Source organism: Lissotriton vulgaris, chromosome 2_1, assembly GCF_964263255.1.
Source record: "Lissotriton vulgaris chromosome 2_1, aLisVul1.2, whole genome shotgun sequence".
Classification (NCBI taxonomy): domain Eukaryota; kingdom Metazoa; phylum Chordata; class Amphibia; order Caudata; family Salamandridae; genus Lissotriton; species Lissotriton vulgaris.
In genome coordinates, this window is record NC_141687.1 from 116,932,595 (window position 1) to 116,949,699 (window position 17,105).

Here is a 17,105-nt window from a genome sequence, read left to right on the forward strand (position 1 = left end):
AGAGGTGGGTAAGCAAATACCATCTCTCCCAAGAGGGCCTAACAAGGATTCTCACAGCACAAATCTTCTATATCCATGGTATTTAAGAGGGGCAACCAACACCTAAACCCTTGCCTACTACTTTAATCTGTGAGGTTCCATAGAACAAAATACCTATATGTAGGCTTTAGCAAATGCCTCTCACAATAACTACTCGGACCCGCGCGCCTTATTCATAACATTCACATTAATCAGATCAGGCCTGTAGCCATGATTATTGGCTTGCGGCCTCAGCCCTGTGGTATTGAGTATAAACTTTGCTACAAACCAAACAGTGTCATACGAACACTGTTTTTAGTGGCAGCACACAGCTTCGGTCCAATCAAACACGCCACTCAGTGAAACAAACATGTAGGTGAAGCCTAAGCACCTCTCTCAGCAGTACTCTGAAAACTCAAAGTCAAAAAGGCTTTATTTCGATAAAAAAAATTATCATAAAAGCAACACAGAAAATCACAATGGTACAGTTTTAAAAACAGACATAAGCTTGAAACAAAAATTTGACCTATTTAAAAAGAATTGCTAACAGAAAAAAGGACAGTAGATTTTAAGAAAGATTTACACAAATGATACTAATCTATTAGTTCATTAAGTTTTTACAGATTAGCAAATCAGGTCAAATCGAAAGGCAATTCATTGGATTGATACGGTATAAAATGGGATTAAACAGACGATTTTAGCCTTTTGGCTCGAATGGACCAAGCCCATGATAAAAATTTGGCTAAAGCACAAACATAGGACACACGACTGTCAGATATAAGTATCCTAATTGCTGCCTCATGACTCCTGGTACCCAACTGTCGACATAAGTTTTTAAGCCAGACCCTCCTTGGTGTTGCATACTCGCTGCACTCAAACATAAAATGTGCCAATGTCTCTGGTTTAGCGAGGCATGCTGGGCAGAGCTCTGTCAATTCCACACGAGATTTCCATCGTGAGGTGAAGGAATTAAGAGGAAGGGTTCCTATTCTGAATCTGAAGTACAGGGCCCTATCAAAAGGTTTTCCAATAGTATCGAGATACAATTCCCGTTTGGGTCGGTCTTTGAACCTCAGAAAATCCTGAAAACTCTGAAAACTCCGTTTTGTTGATCACATAAAGTACAGTGACAGCTGTGCTGTGTAGGCAGACCTAAAAACACATGTAGATTAGTATAGCCAAGGGCATCTGCACTGCTCTCAATTTAATGACAGAGGGGGATCTCTGCTGCTGCCAGAGAAAAACAAACACCATAAAGTATCTACTATTCGAAGACACTTTAGCAGCATTACAAGGGAGGTGGAGAGTAGGGGGATGGGGTTCTCTGAAAGCTCAGGCTTCTGGGTATTGTAAAATTGCATTTATTTGCATTACTGAGCCTTCTCTAGGCGGACATACTGTTGCTGGCTCATGCAGCTGGGTAAACACACAAAATGATCACTCTTGTGTGAAGTGTAAGCATTTTTCTGTGGAATCACACAATTTATGGGCAAATACATGTATGCTTGTGCACCTACAAATGGGCGTAGCAAAAGCTTATCTCTGTAGTGCTCCTGAAACCACTTATCTTAGGTTGATCACATAAGATCAGTCGGCAAAGGACCTGTCAGGCCAGACCTAAAAAGAAAACGTTGCCACCATGGCTGTCTAGGCAATATCCCTCTAGTTGACATTTGGTCTGCTAGCCACACATTCACTAAGTAATTGTATGGGCATTTACCCACACCAAGAAGCACAGGGGAATGACTTTACACACGTCTTCCATTCCCACTCAGAGGCATTGCTTTTCATTCTGCCCAACGCATATGATTTAGGGCTACACTTGCTGCAAAAGGTACCGGTACCGATCGGTTTGCGGCTTGTAGTGCTGCAGATTCACGTTGGCCCTGCTCCCTCCCAGTATACAAGGGGAATCTTGGAAGGAGCCTGAGATGTTCTGCATTGTGGCTCTCCGAGGGAGGGAGGATGAGTCATCTCAAAACTGAAACTCATTCGCTGAAGAAAAAACAACTTGTAACCTTCTGAACCAGCACTAGATGGCAGGAGTGTGTGTGCTATGTGGGCGTGAGACAACTGAACGACAATCTGCAAAAGTGATTGTTACGGGTAAGTAACTTTTTCTGACTTGTCCCATTCATAGTCCTTTGTCACCCATCCTTTGTTTCCGTGTGAAGTGTTTATCTCCGTGCAGTAATGTTCTGACGGACTGCTAGTTTGCATTATAGGACTGCAAGTGAGCATCGCAAGGTCCGCCCACTCTGGTTGAGACTAGGCAGCCCAAAAAAGTCTGATCAGCTACTAAAGTATATGGAGCTGCTGTGTGTTTAGTTCTGCTTTGCGTTGGCAGAGTATTGTGGTGGATTCTGAGGAAGAAGTTCTGGTTACTGTTTAGGGTGTGTATACACTGGCAGAGTTACTGTGTGTGTATTTAGCTGTACGTGAGAATATAAAGCAGGGATCCCGTTATGAGCGAGGTGTGAATGCACATGGGGACCATGGATTGGCTGAAGAGAAGAGTAGCAATTGTTCTGGAAATCGAGGTCACAACACTAGAGAGCTTAAGGAAATCTCCCTGCCTTATCCATCTTCTCCTCCGTAGTCTTGCCAAGGCTGTGATGGTCCATACGGGGACAGCACCGCATCCCTTTTCGATGCCAAGATTCTGGGGGGCTCATTGCCCCAAATTCTACTGGCTAGTTGTGAATCAGTGGGAGGGGTCTTCCTGGTCTCCTGCATTCCAGGGGTGTCCAAACGGAGATTAGACTGACCCGGCGTCTCCACTGACCACACATGAAAGCTTAATTATTCACTTCTCAGTTCATCCTTGAGTCCTGGGGAGCCCTGTACACTTTAAATTGCAACACACCTGAACAAGCATTGGCAAAGCCGATAGGTCTCACCTTGTTGATCTATTGGCTTTGCCAATGCTTTTTGACTGATATTGCCTAGCATCTGCAAGAAAAGAAAGGTAAGATAAGGCGCCCTCTTCCAGTAGCCATGTTGTTCCACTGGTGCATGCATGTGACAAAGCAGTGACCTTTGATGTAAAATGGGAGAGCGGTGTATCCATCTAGCAGCTGGCTTGCACAATTGGAAACCAGATATACCGGGATCATTCCTTGCTTGTCCAATTTTGTAATTCTAGCCAAATATTTTTCTCCATGCCTCATATCTCCAGTTTAAACACAATAGTGAATGTTAGGAGCGTGCAGCACTGTGCACTGATAAAGTGCTAGTAGCACATCCACAGAGGATTAACAATGCCCCTCTTTTGCACCTTACGCGTACCAGTGGTCCACAAGTGAACGTGTAGCGCTTTCAGAGTGCACACCCTGGCTTACCAGCAGCATGCATAGCTATCCAGCCAAAGCTGAGAAATTCACAAATATCAGAAAGTAACAATTCATCTCAGACTTATTTCTATCATGTAGTGGTGTCCCTGCACCTGACCTGAATGAGCTCTCAAAAAATACCTCTGTTCTCATTTGTAATTTCCCTTTAGAAATTCCTATAAGACTTTTTAATCAATTACCAATAAACTGTGCTAAGACATGTCCCTTTTTGCCCCATATTTTTCATTGTTTCAAGACCTTCCTTGGGAGGGTTAGGTTTTCTCTCTTAACAGACTTGAGTCACTGGTTAATAAAGCATTCTACCCCCTCCTTCCCACACGTCCACCAGCACTAAAAAAAAAGGTTGGAAGACCCAGATCTAAATACTTCCTTTTGTAAGGATGCTGCATTCAGTATGAAAGTTCTTTGTCATTTCATTGTTGAAGTCTATTCAGCCCCATCTGGTTTTATAGCCAAGTTTCAGAATATTTGCAAACTGCAGGATGAAATGGAGAAATATCTTAAAGTTGCTTTGAGTTGCCTTAGTCCAGGTTTCCTCTCCCACCCAATCCTGTTGGAGCACACGTAAGCTGTACACGTTGGAAAATATGGGAACTGGGTAGGAAGAGTTTGTTCTGGTGCAGGTGCAGTCTTTTGCTTGAAGGGGCAAGGCTTATGAGAGGGTCTCCTTCAGAGTTATTCGAATGAACGCTTCTTTTGAAGAAACCTTTCTGAGCCTATTTCCAACCAGCATAATGTGTGCCTTGATCTAGTGGCCATATTAGCAGTCATTTGTGTAATGATTGACATCTGTCTGGAGACCTGACTGTTTTCTCAAACCTTTATTGCGAGTCTGTGCTTTTTTTTATTTATGTCCCTTGGTTACATGGACGTCAATTCACCAAAATGCCAGGGGTAGCGGAAGTGAAGTCACACGCCCTTTGACCTCCACTTTCACTCACACACACATACATACATATAAACTCTCTCACACATAAACACTCACCCGCAAGCACGCACACAACATACATTTAAAAACATTTTTTACTTACCTCAGCTGCTCTGAAGGGGCATATTCCAGCTTAGTGTACTCCATTTTCATCACATTATTAGCGAATAATATATTTTATTTATTCACTATTAATGTAATAAAAAATTGACAGAAAATAAAGTGTGGTGTCCCAGCTACCCTTGTGTCCCTGGCACTGATTTTGCCACGTCTGTGGCCAGGGCCCTCAGAGGCAGTGCGAAGGATAGCAAGGGGCAAGCCAGGGGTCGCAGCTGCGACCCCCAAATGACGTCCAGGCTTCTCTACTATTATGCCTCGCCCCTCCGTCTTCGGGGTGTAACAAAACTGTAGGCAGCACATAAATGAGTGCCTAAGCTCATCTAGAAATTGGACTTTCTCGGTTTGTTTATTCAGGTATTTGGCATCGCATGGGTGGTCACCAAGCTACACGTAGCCTTCTACAAAGGAAGCCCTCGTTAATTGCATGCCACTTTCTGCCTTACTATAATGTTGTGTTCCTTTACCTCTCATCACCTGCAATGCTGATGATCTCAGTTGAAATCTATGCACCACACAGCTCCCACAGCCTTTTATATCGATAGAGTCCACTCCTTCGCAAGGTGCAAGCAGAAGGCGTGAATGCATATTCTAAACTGAAATATCCATGTTTTAGCCTCCTGAAACACCCTCAAGATATAGTCACAGTTCGCATTTCTCCTTCCATAGTGTTATGTTCCCTTTAAAGGTGTGCGTTGGAACTATGAAGTATCTTTGCTTTTGATTAACAGCTCTTGTATTTGTTGTTGTTCTTTGCTGGTTTCCATGTATTTTGGTAAGATGCACAGCAGCTGACAGCTGACACTATATTTCCAGATGTTCGGCAAAGGCTGGGGAAGAGAGCACGATCGCCAGACGTCAGCAAGTCACCCAGTACCCGCCGGGAACCTCTGACTGACGTGCACAGTAGGCTCGGAATTCCAAAGCAAGATGGAAAGAATCTGTACTCTGAAGTGAAAGAAAAGAGATCAGGTTTGTATCCCGCTCTATGTGAATATCAGAACAAATATTATTATCCATCTCTGACCATTGCATAAAGGCTGTAATCTGCTTCCACTAAAACAAATGTTGACACTTTGCATGAATAGCCGAGCATTTCTTGAAAACACGCTTCACAGCAATGACATTGAGGGGCAAATGTCCTGAACCAGAATCATAGCCCTTGTTTAATAATAGTCAAGGCAGTGGACACAGGTAGGAAGAAATTGACCAAAGTGGTGCTGATGTATTTTCATGTTTTGGTGAAGACAGACTGAATCCTAAGCCAGAGTCAAAGGGATTTCCTTGAAGACTTGTGACAATAAACGTACATGGTCCATGTTCCAATACACAGTGTATGGTGCCTTCCTGGGCATGTGTCTGTGTTTGACCTGTTAGGTGGGGAAACACTTTAATTCTGTCTAATTGGAATCAGACACTCTTCTGCCAGGGATGCCATGCAGGAGGCTCCCACATAGCGTCTGCTGCTGAAAATGACAGCCTGGCTTCCTGATATTGAATTTGGTTCTGGAAGGCATGTACATCCTGAGATGTGCACCTTTTAGCTGAAAAGGAACTGTATGTGGTGTCAAAAGAACCATGAGGACCCAAGGACGTGTCCAGAGTCGGTGCTACCTCTTTATTGAGCTAAATCTGGTTTGCAAATTTGATCTATAAAATGTAATGTTGTTGCTCTTATTGCCAGTTACAAGTCATTCACAGGCATCTTTATACAATTCCAATGATTAAAGATTTCTCACAACACCTCAAAGAATATTCACCCTATTATGCGAATCAGGGCTACCTTAGCCACTGAACCTAGGCTTCTCAAATGTACTGTGACCTTCATTGGAGTCCATGCAAAAGTCTGAACTAAAGCGTTCAGCCTGAAGTCTTATTGATAAGCTGTGTAGACAAGTGTCCTGATCTATGCACCTTTATTTCTTATTAAGTGTTTCAGTATAATAAAGTTTTATGTAAATTATACCACTTCATAGCTTGATTTGTCCACACATAATCTTTCAACAAGGAGTGATCACTTCACATTTCAAATGTGAAATGGGGTGAAATCTAACTATTTATCCAGTATTTGGGTGTCTTTCATAGATTCACATGCCTGAATCATTCCCCGTCGCCGAGACGGGAGCCTCCGGTACATAAAAAAGTAATGTCCTAAGGACATACATAGAGAACATAGGCCGAAGGGCCTCCCCTTAGGGGACTTTCCACGTCCTTATGTAAAAAGGACCGAACTCTCATCGTTAGCCAATCAGCTCCGACCTCCCTCTAGAACCTTCCCGGGAGGAGCCTCAGTCCCTCAGATTTTCTACCGCACGTTGTGCTAGGGAGTCTCCAACCTGAGCTCCTCAGGTTTTTTGCTTCAAAGTCTCCAAACTTCTTTGGAAGTCCCTTTTTTCAAAGGTGTAAATATCTTCGACTGCCGTCTTCCATGTCGGATTCCAATAAAAAGGCTTCATCCATGGCGGACTCGCAAAAGAAAGCCCTTCTCAGGGCCTGTTCCTCCTGCGGCAAGAAGCGGATCAACGCGGAGGATAAGCACGATCTGTGCTTGTATTGCCTGTACCCTGACCACGTCTCTGACAAGTGTAGGGTGTGTAAAGCCTTCCCAAAAAAGACTGTGAAGGAAAGAGAGGCCCGCCTTCTCGAATGGCTCGACAGGCTTAAGGACCGAGACACTCTGGAATCTTCAGAGAGTAGTGTCTCCGCGTCCTCCAAAGTCTCCAAGAAGAGACCCAGGGTGCAGTCCCCTGGAGAGACAGACACTCCTCCTAAGAAGGCGCACAGGAAACCTTCGGAGGCACGTTCCACTACCTCTTCCGTGTCTGTTCGAGATGACCAAAGGTTCAAGAGACCCGCTCCGTCTACTAAGCGGACCACCTCGGTCTCGACCACTGTGTCGACTACTACGGCCTCATCGCCCTCCGCAACGGCCACAACGACCACTACCGCGTCCTCAGGCGCGCCTGTCTCCTCTACCATTCCTTTGAAGTCTTCGTCTAAAACGAAAACAGGGCCGTCGACGGTGTCCCCGCTGTCTGCGTCATCGTCACCTAAACAGTCAAAGTCAAGTTCGAAAGGTCCGCCTTCACCGAAGAAATCACAAGCAGAAGGCTCTAACAAGAGAAAGTCGACGGTGGAATTGTCACCGAAATCGCCTGTCCCCACGACAGTGTCGAAATCGTTGACGTCGTCAACCCAAACCAAGGCCTCGTCGGCGGCTGACGCGCCATCCAACGGCACGTCGTCGGAAGGGACTCCGGCGCCATCATGGAAGGAGTCCAGGTTGGTCGAGGTCTCCATCCACTCGATCCCGCCTTCCTCGGTTCCCTCTACAACGAAGGGGGTGCCTGCCGCTCAGGGCAAATCGGGGCGCAGATCACACCGGAATCAACGTCTCCCAGCAGGGTGGAGGCATTCCCCCCGCAGGTAATTCTACAAAGTGAGGATTCCGAGGAGGAAAACCAGCCCGATCCGGCCACCTCTTTCCCGGACCTTCACGAGGACCATGAGGAAGTCACGTACCAGGAACATTCCGTACACACAAGTGTCCGCACGGTCAACGACTTGCGCTGCCTTGTACAGGACTATAAGCAACGGTTCCCGGATGCCGACAGCGGAGCACAAGTACCGGTCACCCAGGCGCCACCGTCTGCCTCGCGTCCTTCCGCTCTCCAGGGCCGGCCTCGGAACCAACCCCAGCCTCGTGCTCGACCCCAACCTCAGGTAGAGGAATCCTCTGAGGACGAGGAAGAGGAGGCGGACTTGGAGGAAGGTGAGGTACAAGACGTCGACTCTGACCAGCACGACGATGAGGCCGATGCTGCGTCGTCCCAGCATTCGTCACCCCCGGCTTCCCCGCAACCGCGCCAAACAGAAGCGACAGACGTTGGGGGTTTCCACAAACTAGTGGACAGGGCGGCTAAGAGGTTTCACATGGCGGTGGAATCCACGGAAACAGAATGCTTCCTCCATGACTTCAAGGAACACAGCCAGAAATCGGCCAAGTCTATTCCAGTTATAGACTTTCTGTGGGAGTAAGGCAAGAAGTTAATGCTAACACCTGCCTCGGTGCCTGCGGTGGTTCCGCGCCTGGACAAGAAATATAAGGCCCCGCTTACGGCGCCAGCCTGCCTTAACGGCCACCCAAAACCGGATTCGGTGGTGACTCAAGCGCCCAAAAACAATCCCGCAACCCATCCTCGCCACTGTCCGCCCCGCCGGACAAGGAAGGCAGAAAACTGGACACCATAGGCAAACGGTTCTCTACCACGTCCGCCATGACCATCAAGGTGGCGAATTCCATCGCCCTGCTAGGGCGCTACAACCGCCAGCTATGGGAAGACATTGCCCCCTACTTGCAAGAACTGCCTGACACGGTCCAGAACGAGGTTAAAGCTCTCGTGGCGGAAGGACAACACTCTGCTGCGGAGATCATCGACTGCGCCATCGACGCAGCCATGACTGGATTCCGTCAGTTGGCCGGGGCCGCCGTGCTCCGCCGCCAAGGCTGGCTCAAGGCTACGTCTTTCCGACAGGAAGTCCAATCGAAGGTGCTGGACATGCCGTTCGATGGTCAGTATCTTTTTGGGGAAAAGATCGACGAAGCACTACAGGCCATTAAGAAGGGTACCGACACCGCAAGGGCGCTGGGCTCCCTACAGTCCCGGAACCAGTCGTTTCGGGGTGGCCGCTCCAGGGGTCAATACTCCTACAGAGGTTCCTACCAAAACAGGTCATCCTACTCATACAGCAACAGGAATCAGTCCCAGCACAAGCAGCAGAACCGACAGTCGTCCTATGGGAGGTCCTCCTTCAGAGGCAAATCCGCCAAGAAGGGCACTGGCGGCCGCCAGTGACCATTTACTCCAGCCAGTCCCACCACCGTCTCAATCCTTTCAAATTGGAGGAAAACTAACCCACTTCCTCCCCAATTGGCGAAAAATCACTACGGATCGGTGGGTACTACAGATAATACAATTTGGACATTCCCTCGAATTCACCAACACCCCTCCCAATACACCTCCCCTGAAGCGTGCTCACAAACACCTGCACCTCCTTCTCAAGGAAGTCACCGCCATGTTAGAAAAAGGGGCCATCGAAAAGGTCCCGGCGTCCCAGAAGGGGACGGGATTTTACTCCCACTTCTTCCTGGTAAAACAAAAGGGGGACAAGTGGAGACCAATCTTGGACCTCCGGGCGCTCAACGCCTTCCTTCGGAGTCAATCCTTCCGGATGGTAACGATCCAAGAGATCCTGGGAGCGCTGGAAAGGGGAGATTCCATGACCTCCCTGGACTTACAGGACGCCTACTACCACATCCCCATCCTCAAAAGACACAGGAGGTTCCTACGGTTCGAGGTAGCAGGCAGACATTATCAGTTCAAGGTCCTGCCTTTCGGCCTCAAGTCCGCACCACTTATCTTCACGAAGTGCCTGGCACCGGTGGCAGCCTTCCTGCGGCAAAGAGGCCACCAGGTATTCCCCTACCTGGACGACTGGCTGGTAAAGGCACCCTCTCCAGGGGGCGCGACCGCTTCCTCCAACGCCTGCACCGCACTTTTTCAGCAGCTGGGTCTGACGATCAACCTCAAAAAATCCTACACTACTCCATCAACGAGGATTACTTTCCTAGGGGCTACCTTGGACACGGAGTGCGCAAAGGCCTTCCCCTCGGAGGAGAGGACGGACAAGATACTGTCTCTGGCCACGGCAGTGGCCGCGAAGTCTCGCATCAAAGTCAGGACATTCACCTCCCTGCTCGGAATGTTGTCCTCCTGCATTCTCCTCATACCACACTGCAGGCTCCGCATGCGTCCCTTGCAAGAAGCTCTAGCGAGGCAATGGACGCAGAGTTCCGGCTCGTTCGAGGACATTATCAAGATCACACCGGCCATTTCAAAGGCCCTTCTGTGGTGGAGAAGGCGGAAGCACCTGACAGCCGGCTTGCCGTTCCTCCTTCCGCCGGCCCCTCTGGTTATCACGACGGATGCCTCCCTGGAAGGCTGGGGCGCTGTTCTATTAGACCTTCGAGTCAGCGGCAAATGGGAGGCCCAAGAGAAACTACTGCATATCAACCTCTTGGAGCTGAGAGCAGTGTCTCTGGCTCTGCAAGCGTTCTTGCCACGAATCAGGACTTCCCCAGTGCTCGTCAAAACAGACAACACCACAACGATGCACTACCTGAACAAACAAGGGGGGACGCGATCTCTTTCTCTCTCACGAGAATCGCAGAAAATCTGGAACTGGCTGGTGTTGAACGGAATATCACTCAAGGCGGAATACGTTCCCGGAAAGGACAATACCATCGCGGACGCCCTCAGCAGGCAGAGCTCTCTCTCCCACGAATGGAAGCTGAACGACGACACTTTGGCCCACATCTTCTCGCAATGGGGAGCCCCGAAGATCGATCTCTTCGCAACAGCGGGGAACGCCAAATGCCCAAGCTACGCAAGCTGGCATCCCCAACAGGGGTCGTTGGGAAATGCTTTTTCCATCGGCTGGTTCAGCGTGTTTGCGTACGCTTTTCCTCCGTTCCCGATGATACCAAGGCTCCTCCGGAAAATGAAGACAGAGCCGTGCACCATAATCCTGATTGCTCCGTTTTGGCCGAGACAACACTGGTTCTCGGATCTGCTTCGCCTCTCCATCAGGCCCCCGATTCACCTGCGACAACACCCGAACCTCTTAACGATGTCCGGAGGCCAGGTACACCACCCGAACCTCCGCTCGCTCAAATTATCGGCCTGGCTCCTGAGCACAGAGAGTTCGAAGACCTAGAGATCCCGCAGGACTGCAGGGACGTTCTAGCCAAGGCAAGGGCGGGCAGTACGAATAAGACCTACTCGCTCAAGTGGAAAAGGTTCTGCATGTGGTGTTCGGACCAGGGTTTACAACCGCTACGGATTACCCCGGTACAGCTGCTGCCGTACCTCCTCCACCTGGCACAATCGGGACTGGCTCACGCTTCCATTAAGGTTCATTTGGCAGCGATCTCTAGATTCACCAGGTCCTCATCAGGGCCTTCACTGTGGTCCAGTCGGCTGATAAAACAATTTCTAAAGGGACTCTACAGATCCTTTCCGAGGCCTCGGAAAGTCCCTCCAACCTGGCAGTTGAACTTGGTGCTCAACCAACTCATGAAGCATCCGTTCGAGCCCATCCACCGGGCCTCTATCAAACATCTGTCCTGGAAAACGGCGCTCTTGCTCGCCCTGACGTCAGCCAGGAGAGTCAGCGAACTTCAAGCACTGTCCATTCAGGAACCGTATCTCCAATTCAGACACGACAGAGTGGTGCTCAGGCCCAACCCAAAATTTATACCGAAAGTGCCTTCAGACTTTCACCTGAACGAACCAATTGTCCTCAAGTCCTTCTTTGCGAACCCTTCCACAGCAGCAGAAAGGGCGCTGCATTCATTGGACCTCAAACGATGTCTCAAATTCTACTTGGACAGAACCAAAGATCTCAGAAAGTCTTCTCAACTGTTTGTAGCATACAGCAACCCACGGGTGGGTTTGCCCCTTACAAAACAGAGCATCTCCCGCTGGATTTCGTCAGCGATTGCGTTTTGCCATGATCAAGCCGGACGGCCTTTAACGGACCGGATGGCTGCCCACTCCACCAGAGCGATGTCCGCATCGGCGGCGCTCTTCGCTGGGGTGACAGTCTTAGACATTTGCCGAGCGGCGACCTGGAAGTCCCCGCACACCTTCTCCAGGCATTACTGCTTGGACATCGAACTGCAGAAGGATGCTGCAGTGGGACAAGCGGTGCTACGCCATCTATTCCAATAAGGTGAGCCTTACTTCATCCCGCCATCCAGGTATGCACATTCTTCATGGTTTTCTACTGTATTCATGACTGTATACTGCCATGGTTTCTCTCATATTGTCTGACATTCCTGCTAAACTGCTGGATGTAAGAATGTGCTTTACCACTATGCATGTATAACTGCTGGCTACTCTGATTCAGGCATGTGAATCTATGAAAGACACCCAAATACTGGATAAGAAATGCGTTACTTACCTGTAACAGCAGTTATCCAGTGTTGGTGTCTTTCATAGATTCACATGCAACCCTCCCGCCTCCCCGGTAAGGACTCACGTACCTCTATGTCTACATTGCGACACCCTAGCTGGGTGCGTACGAAAATCTGAGGGACTGAGGCTCCTCCCGGGAAGGTTCTAGAGGGAGGTCGGAGCTGATTGGCTAACGATGAGAGTTCGGTCCTTTTTACATAAGGACGTGGAAAGGCCCCTAAGGGGAGGCCCTTCGGCCTATGTTCTCTATGTATGTCCTTAGGACATTACTTTTTTATGTACCGGAGGCTCCCGTCTCGGCGACGGGGAATGATTCAGGCATGTGAATCTATGAAAGACACCAACACTGGATAACTGCTGTTACAGGTACGTAACGCATTTCATCATGCTAATGATATATTACAATCACTTTTCTCAATTAAGAGTCTTGCCACACTAGCATTGCACCAATTCAGCAATATATTATGAAATAAAGTGTTTCCCTTACTACGTGCTATGGCAAGGCGTTCTGTCTCCTTGAAAACAAACCCATGATCCGTTCTATTACAGGCCATCCATTTCCACCCTGTTGAGTACTGTCACAATTTCTGGGACGCGTATGGCTGCAACCTAGAGATTAGTTCATAGCAGTGTTGACTTGGATACCAAGATAGACACATCCTTCCCTTCTCCTGGGATTCCCTGCTCTATGCTTAGGGGCAGTATTCCTCAACTGTTATAGTGTTTGTGAATACTAAAGAAAATTCCAACTGGCTAAGTGATCTTACAGGGCCAACTTACAGAATTCTTAAATGAAGAATGCTTAGGTTTCTCTTAGTGTGAAGCATACCTTCTGACACCATTTCCTGGGTATTTTGTTTTCTGCAGCAGTAGATTTATTGATTTTGCCGAGATAAATAGGCCTAACGCAGTTAAATAAAAAGACACACAGTCTGGCTTTGATGGTCGTTTATTTTCCACGAATATTTTTTAAACAGAAGTATTTGCAGTTTGAAATGCAGTCTAGAATCATGACCTGGGCACAGATATTCTTATATTCTGTTTATGGTTTAAAATAAAGCACCAATGATTTCACAAACAGAAAAATAAATGAGTTTTGTACTTTTTGTGATGGACCCCAAAGTCTGTAATAGAAGCTGTACTCTCAAACAGTAACTGAAAAACAGTGCTGGAAGAGCTCATCATGGCCTAAGGCTGGAAGGATTCAACAGCTGAGGTGAATAGTTTGACCTGTTCTCGGCCAAAAGCACCCCCAAAGAGAAAGAAAAGTATACCAAAGAAGCTGCAAGTTTACAATGACGACTTGAGGCAAGCAGGTATCTTTAACCCCTCAGCTGCGAAGGCTTTTCCACCCCCAGAGTTGAGCCCTTTAATTGATGTTTACGGCTCTTAAAGCTTAAGCTTTAACCATAGACTTTTTGTCCACAAACGGTAGCCTGTCCAAATTTTTATAATTTTTTTCTCTACATTTTGCGGATTCAAAAAGTGCCCAGAGTTAGTTAATTAGCGTGGAGGGGACTTATAAAATTAGCCAAAATATGGCTAACATTTTTTTTTTTTTTGAAAAATTGGGAAAAATGTGGTGAGCAAGAAAGTGTTTTTCCTTGTTTTGTTTTTACCTGAAAATGGCTTCAACAAAAGGCTTAAATGTGCTAAGATCATCTCTTCACAGGACAGAGATGTAAAAAAAAAAAAAATACTTAGGTTGAGTCTAAACAGCGCTTGCGCTGTTTCTTCCAAGACATGTTGGATCCTGTTTTGTGGGCTTGCAGCCCACCTTCTGCTTTTTATTTGTCAGTGTCTTTAAAAATTCCTTGCTTGTAAGTGGTTAATCTATTTTTTGGTCCCGCCTTTTTGTCAATTGTTAACTCCCACAGAGCAGTGCCCAGGATTCGTATTCTTCCACTTGTCTCATTTTATTTTCTGTCTCATGTACTTTTAAAAAAAATTCTGAACGAGCACTTCCCACGAGTGCTAGTGTTTTGTTTGGCTTGAGCAGCGCGGCGCCCGCTTCACAACCGCCAGGCTTCAGCTTTCATTATTCAACCACTCATCGAAATTCTTAACTCCTCAAATGTACAGTATCATATGTACGCAGATGATGCACAACTATACTTAAATATCCTCTCAATAGAAGACATCAAATCGCTCAACGCTAGAAAAAACTCAGACCTGGCTGGCCGAAAACCATCTAAAACTAAATACCTTCAAAACCGAATTCCTCCTAATCGCTCCTCCCTCCCAAGTATCCATAATTCAAGACTGGCTTAAACATCTAACGACACTCAACTGTCTTTTAACATAACATACTCAACTGTCAACCTCTGATCCTCGACTCCGCAAAATCGCTGGGAATAACACTGAACAGAAATCTAAATATGCAGAAACACATCAGCAATAAAATGAGCAAACTTTCAGAGGAACACATTGAGAAAACGAAACCCCTTCCTGCCCGCAAAGGACTTCAAACTGACAGTACAAGCACTAGTTATCCCAAAAGTGGAATATGGAAGTGTCTATTTGCGGTCTTCCCAGATCCTCAACGGCCCCTTTAAGAGCATCAATCAACACAGCAGCTAGACTTATTACTGGCTCCAAAGGACACTCTCACATCTCCCTGGACCTCGGAGCCCTTAACTGGCTACCTTTCGAAGCCAGAATTCAACTAAAAATCGCATGTGTGAAGCATAAAGCCATACTTCACAACCCTCCTAGCTATCTGGCACAGAAATTGAGGCCTTCTTGTGGCAACAGATCCCCCACAAGGATTCAGCAAGAAGAAAACGTACAACCGAGCCTTCTCGGGGATGCCTCCCAGGATCTGGAATGCACTGCCACCAGAAACGAGACTGAATCCCTCTACTGCATCCTTCAAAAAAGAAGTGAACTCTCTCCTCATGGCTAAATTCACATGAGCTATGTTAATAAGTGGTTACACGGTTCTTGATTGTACAGACCAATACACTATTTCCTATATACCTATTTGTTTTCTATATTTACCCTGTAAAGCTCTCTGATACCCGCAAGGGTCTTGTTCTCCCCCTTTATAAAACATTAAAAATAAAAAAAAAACGTTGTGGCCACCTTGGGAGACCGCTCGCCTGAACAAGCACTTCCCACAAGTGTTGGGAAGTGCTCTTGTTTTGTTTGCTTGATCAGCGGACTAGAGTCAATTCCTGGTGGCACAGCGCCCAGGATAATGTACTGCATGGCTAAACACTTATAGGGGCCCAAGGGCAAGACCTATTGCCTATGCTTGTTTTAAGTGGTAGTCTCTTTCTTTGTCTTTTTATTTCTGTTGTCCTCTTTCTAGCGCCCCCTCCCACCAAACACATTAGTAATCTCCTTCTAAAGAGCACTGATTAAATTGGTTTCACATTATTTACTGTGATATTAGTGCGCTTCATGTCACCTTGAACAAAAACAAAGCTTACTTAGACACAAGGGAAGCTTTCCCCTCACTATGAGTTTTTTCAATAAAAAAAATCCTTCTGGTGGTTCTTTACCATTGCTGTGAACAAACCGTTCACGTCCACTGCACTACAGAAGTAAAGCGGTGGAATGGAGCGGTTCGTCCACCTCGTTGCAGCGAATAAAAGCAGTTAAATTCAAAAATTAATAAAGCTTTCAATATTTATGCGTAGCAAGCAGCTGTCTGTTGGACACAAACTTCTTAACAACTCCAGCAAGCTGTGGCTGGGACTTTTAACACAGGTGAACGATCACCAGGGACAGCGGATATAATTCCTGTAAAAGTCACAGTGCCAACGGAAAGAAAAAAAGATAAAAACATAGGAAGATTGAACATTGGGTATTACAGAAAGCCTAGGCAAATCAATTTGGAGAGGCAGTTGACCACATCCATAATTAATAACGCAAAACCTACATGTAGAAGGAATGCAGTGCCTTCTCACTTGACTGAATACTCTTTCAATAAAAAAAGCCTCCCTTTAGAAGTTTGGAAAAGTTGGAGCACTATGAAAGGTGCCCACCTAATGCCATCCAGAGGAAAAGGCATCTGACTGAATATCTAATGAAATAAAACACCAATGTTATTTTTTTTTTTAAATAGTGGATCTATTTAAGTCAACCTAGGGTCTCAGTTGTTTGAGAGACGTCTGTAGAATAAATAATATAAATATATAGCCTGCAGTGAGGATTGTGACAGATTGTGACGGTCTCACCAGCAGAAATTAACTGCACCATCAACAAAATGTGTGTATGGTCCAGGTAGAGTGCTAGGAGCATCCAACCAGTGATTGCACAGAAAGTAAAAGACCTTTCCTACAGTGGAGACCTGGGGATTTGTATTCCCCGAATTCAACCTAGTTTATCTCCTCTGTCACATTGAGCACAAAGGGTACAGCGCTGTTTGCTATTTGGGGGGGATCCTGGCTCCACCGGCTCTTCCTCCCCATCATTGGTCACCTGTCATTCACAGTGCTGGGAGAAACGGTGCACCCCGGGACAGTTGACATTGGCTGGTTGGCAGTCGTGCATCTTGCACTATTTTTCTGTTGGGCAGTGTTGTCATCATTCACTAAAAAGCTTCAAGACAACCCCAGCATTTCGCATCTAAGGTCATCTCCCAGAATGCCCCCACAGCGTCTTGGAGAAAGACACTTAACCTCAGGAAAGGGTGGCCGTATG

The 17,105-nt window shown here is 46.9% G+C and overlaps 1 protein-coding gene across 1 annotated transcript in view; it reads left to right on the plus strand.

The window, feature by feature from the left end:
- NCBP3 (nuclear cap binding subunit 3) overlaps positions 1–17,105 on the plus strand; it is a 354,604-nt gene that overhangs the window by 304,194 nt on the left and 33,305 nt on the right. The window contains exon 12 of the mRNA XM_086954548.1: positions 5,233–5,388. Coding sequence (XP_086810674.1) covers positions 5,233–5,388 — 156 coding nt within the window. The remainder of the gene's footprint in view (positions 1–5,232; positions 5,389–17,105) is intronic.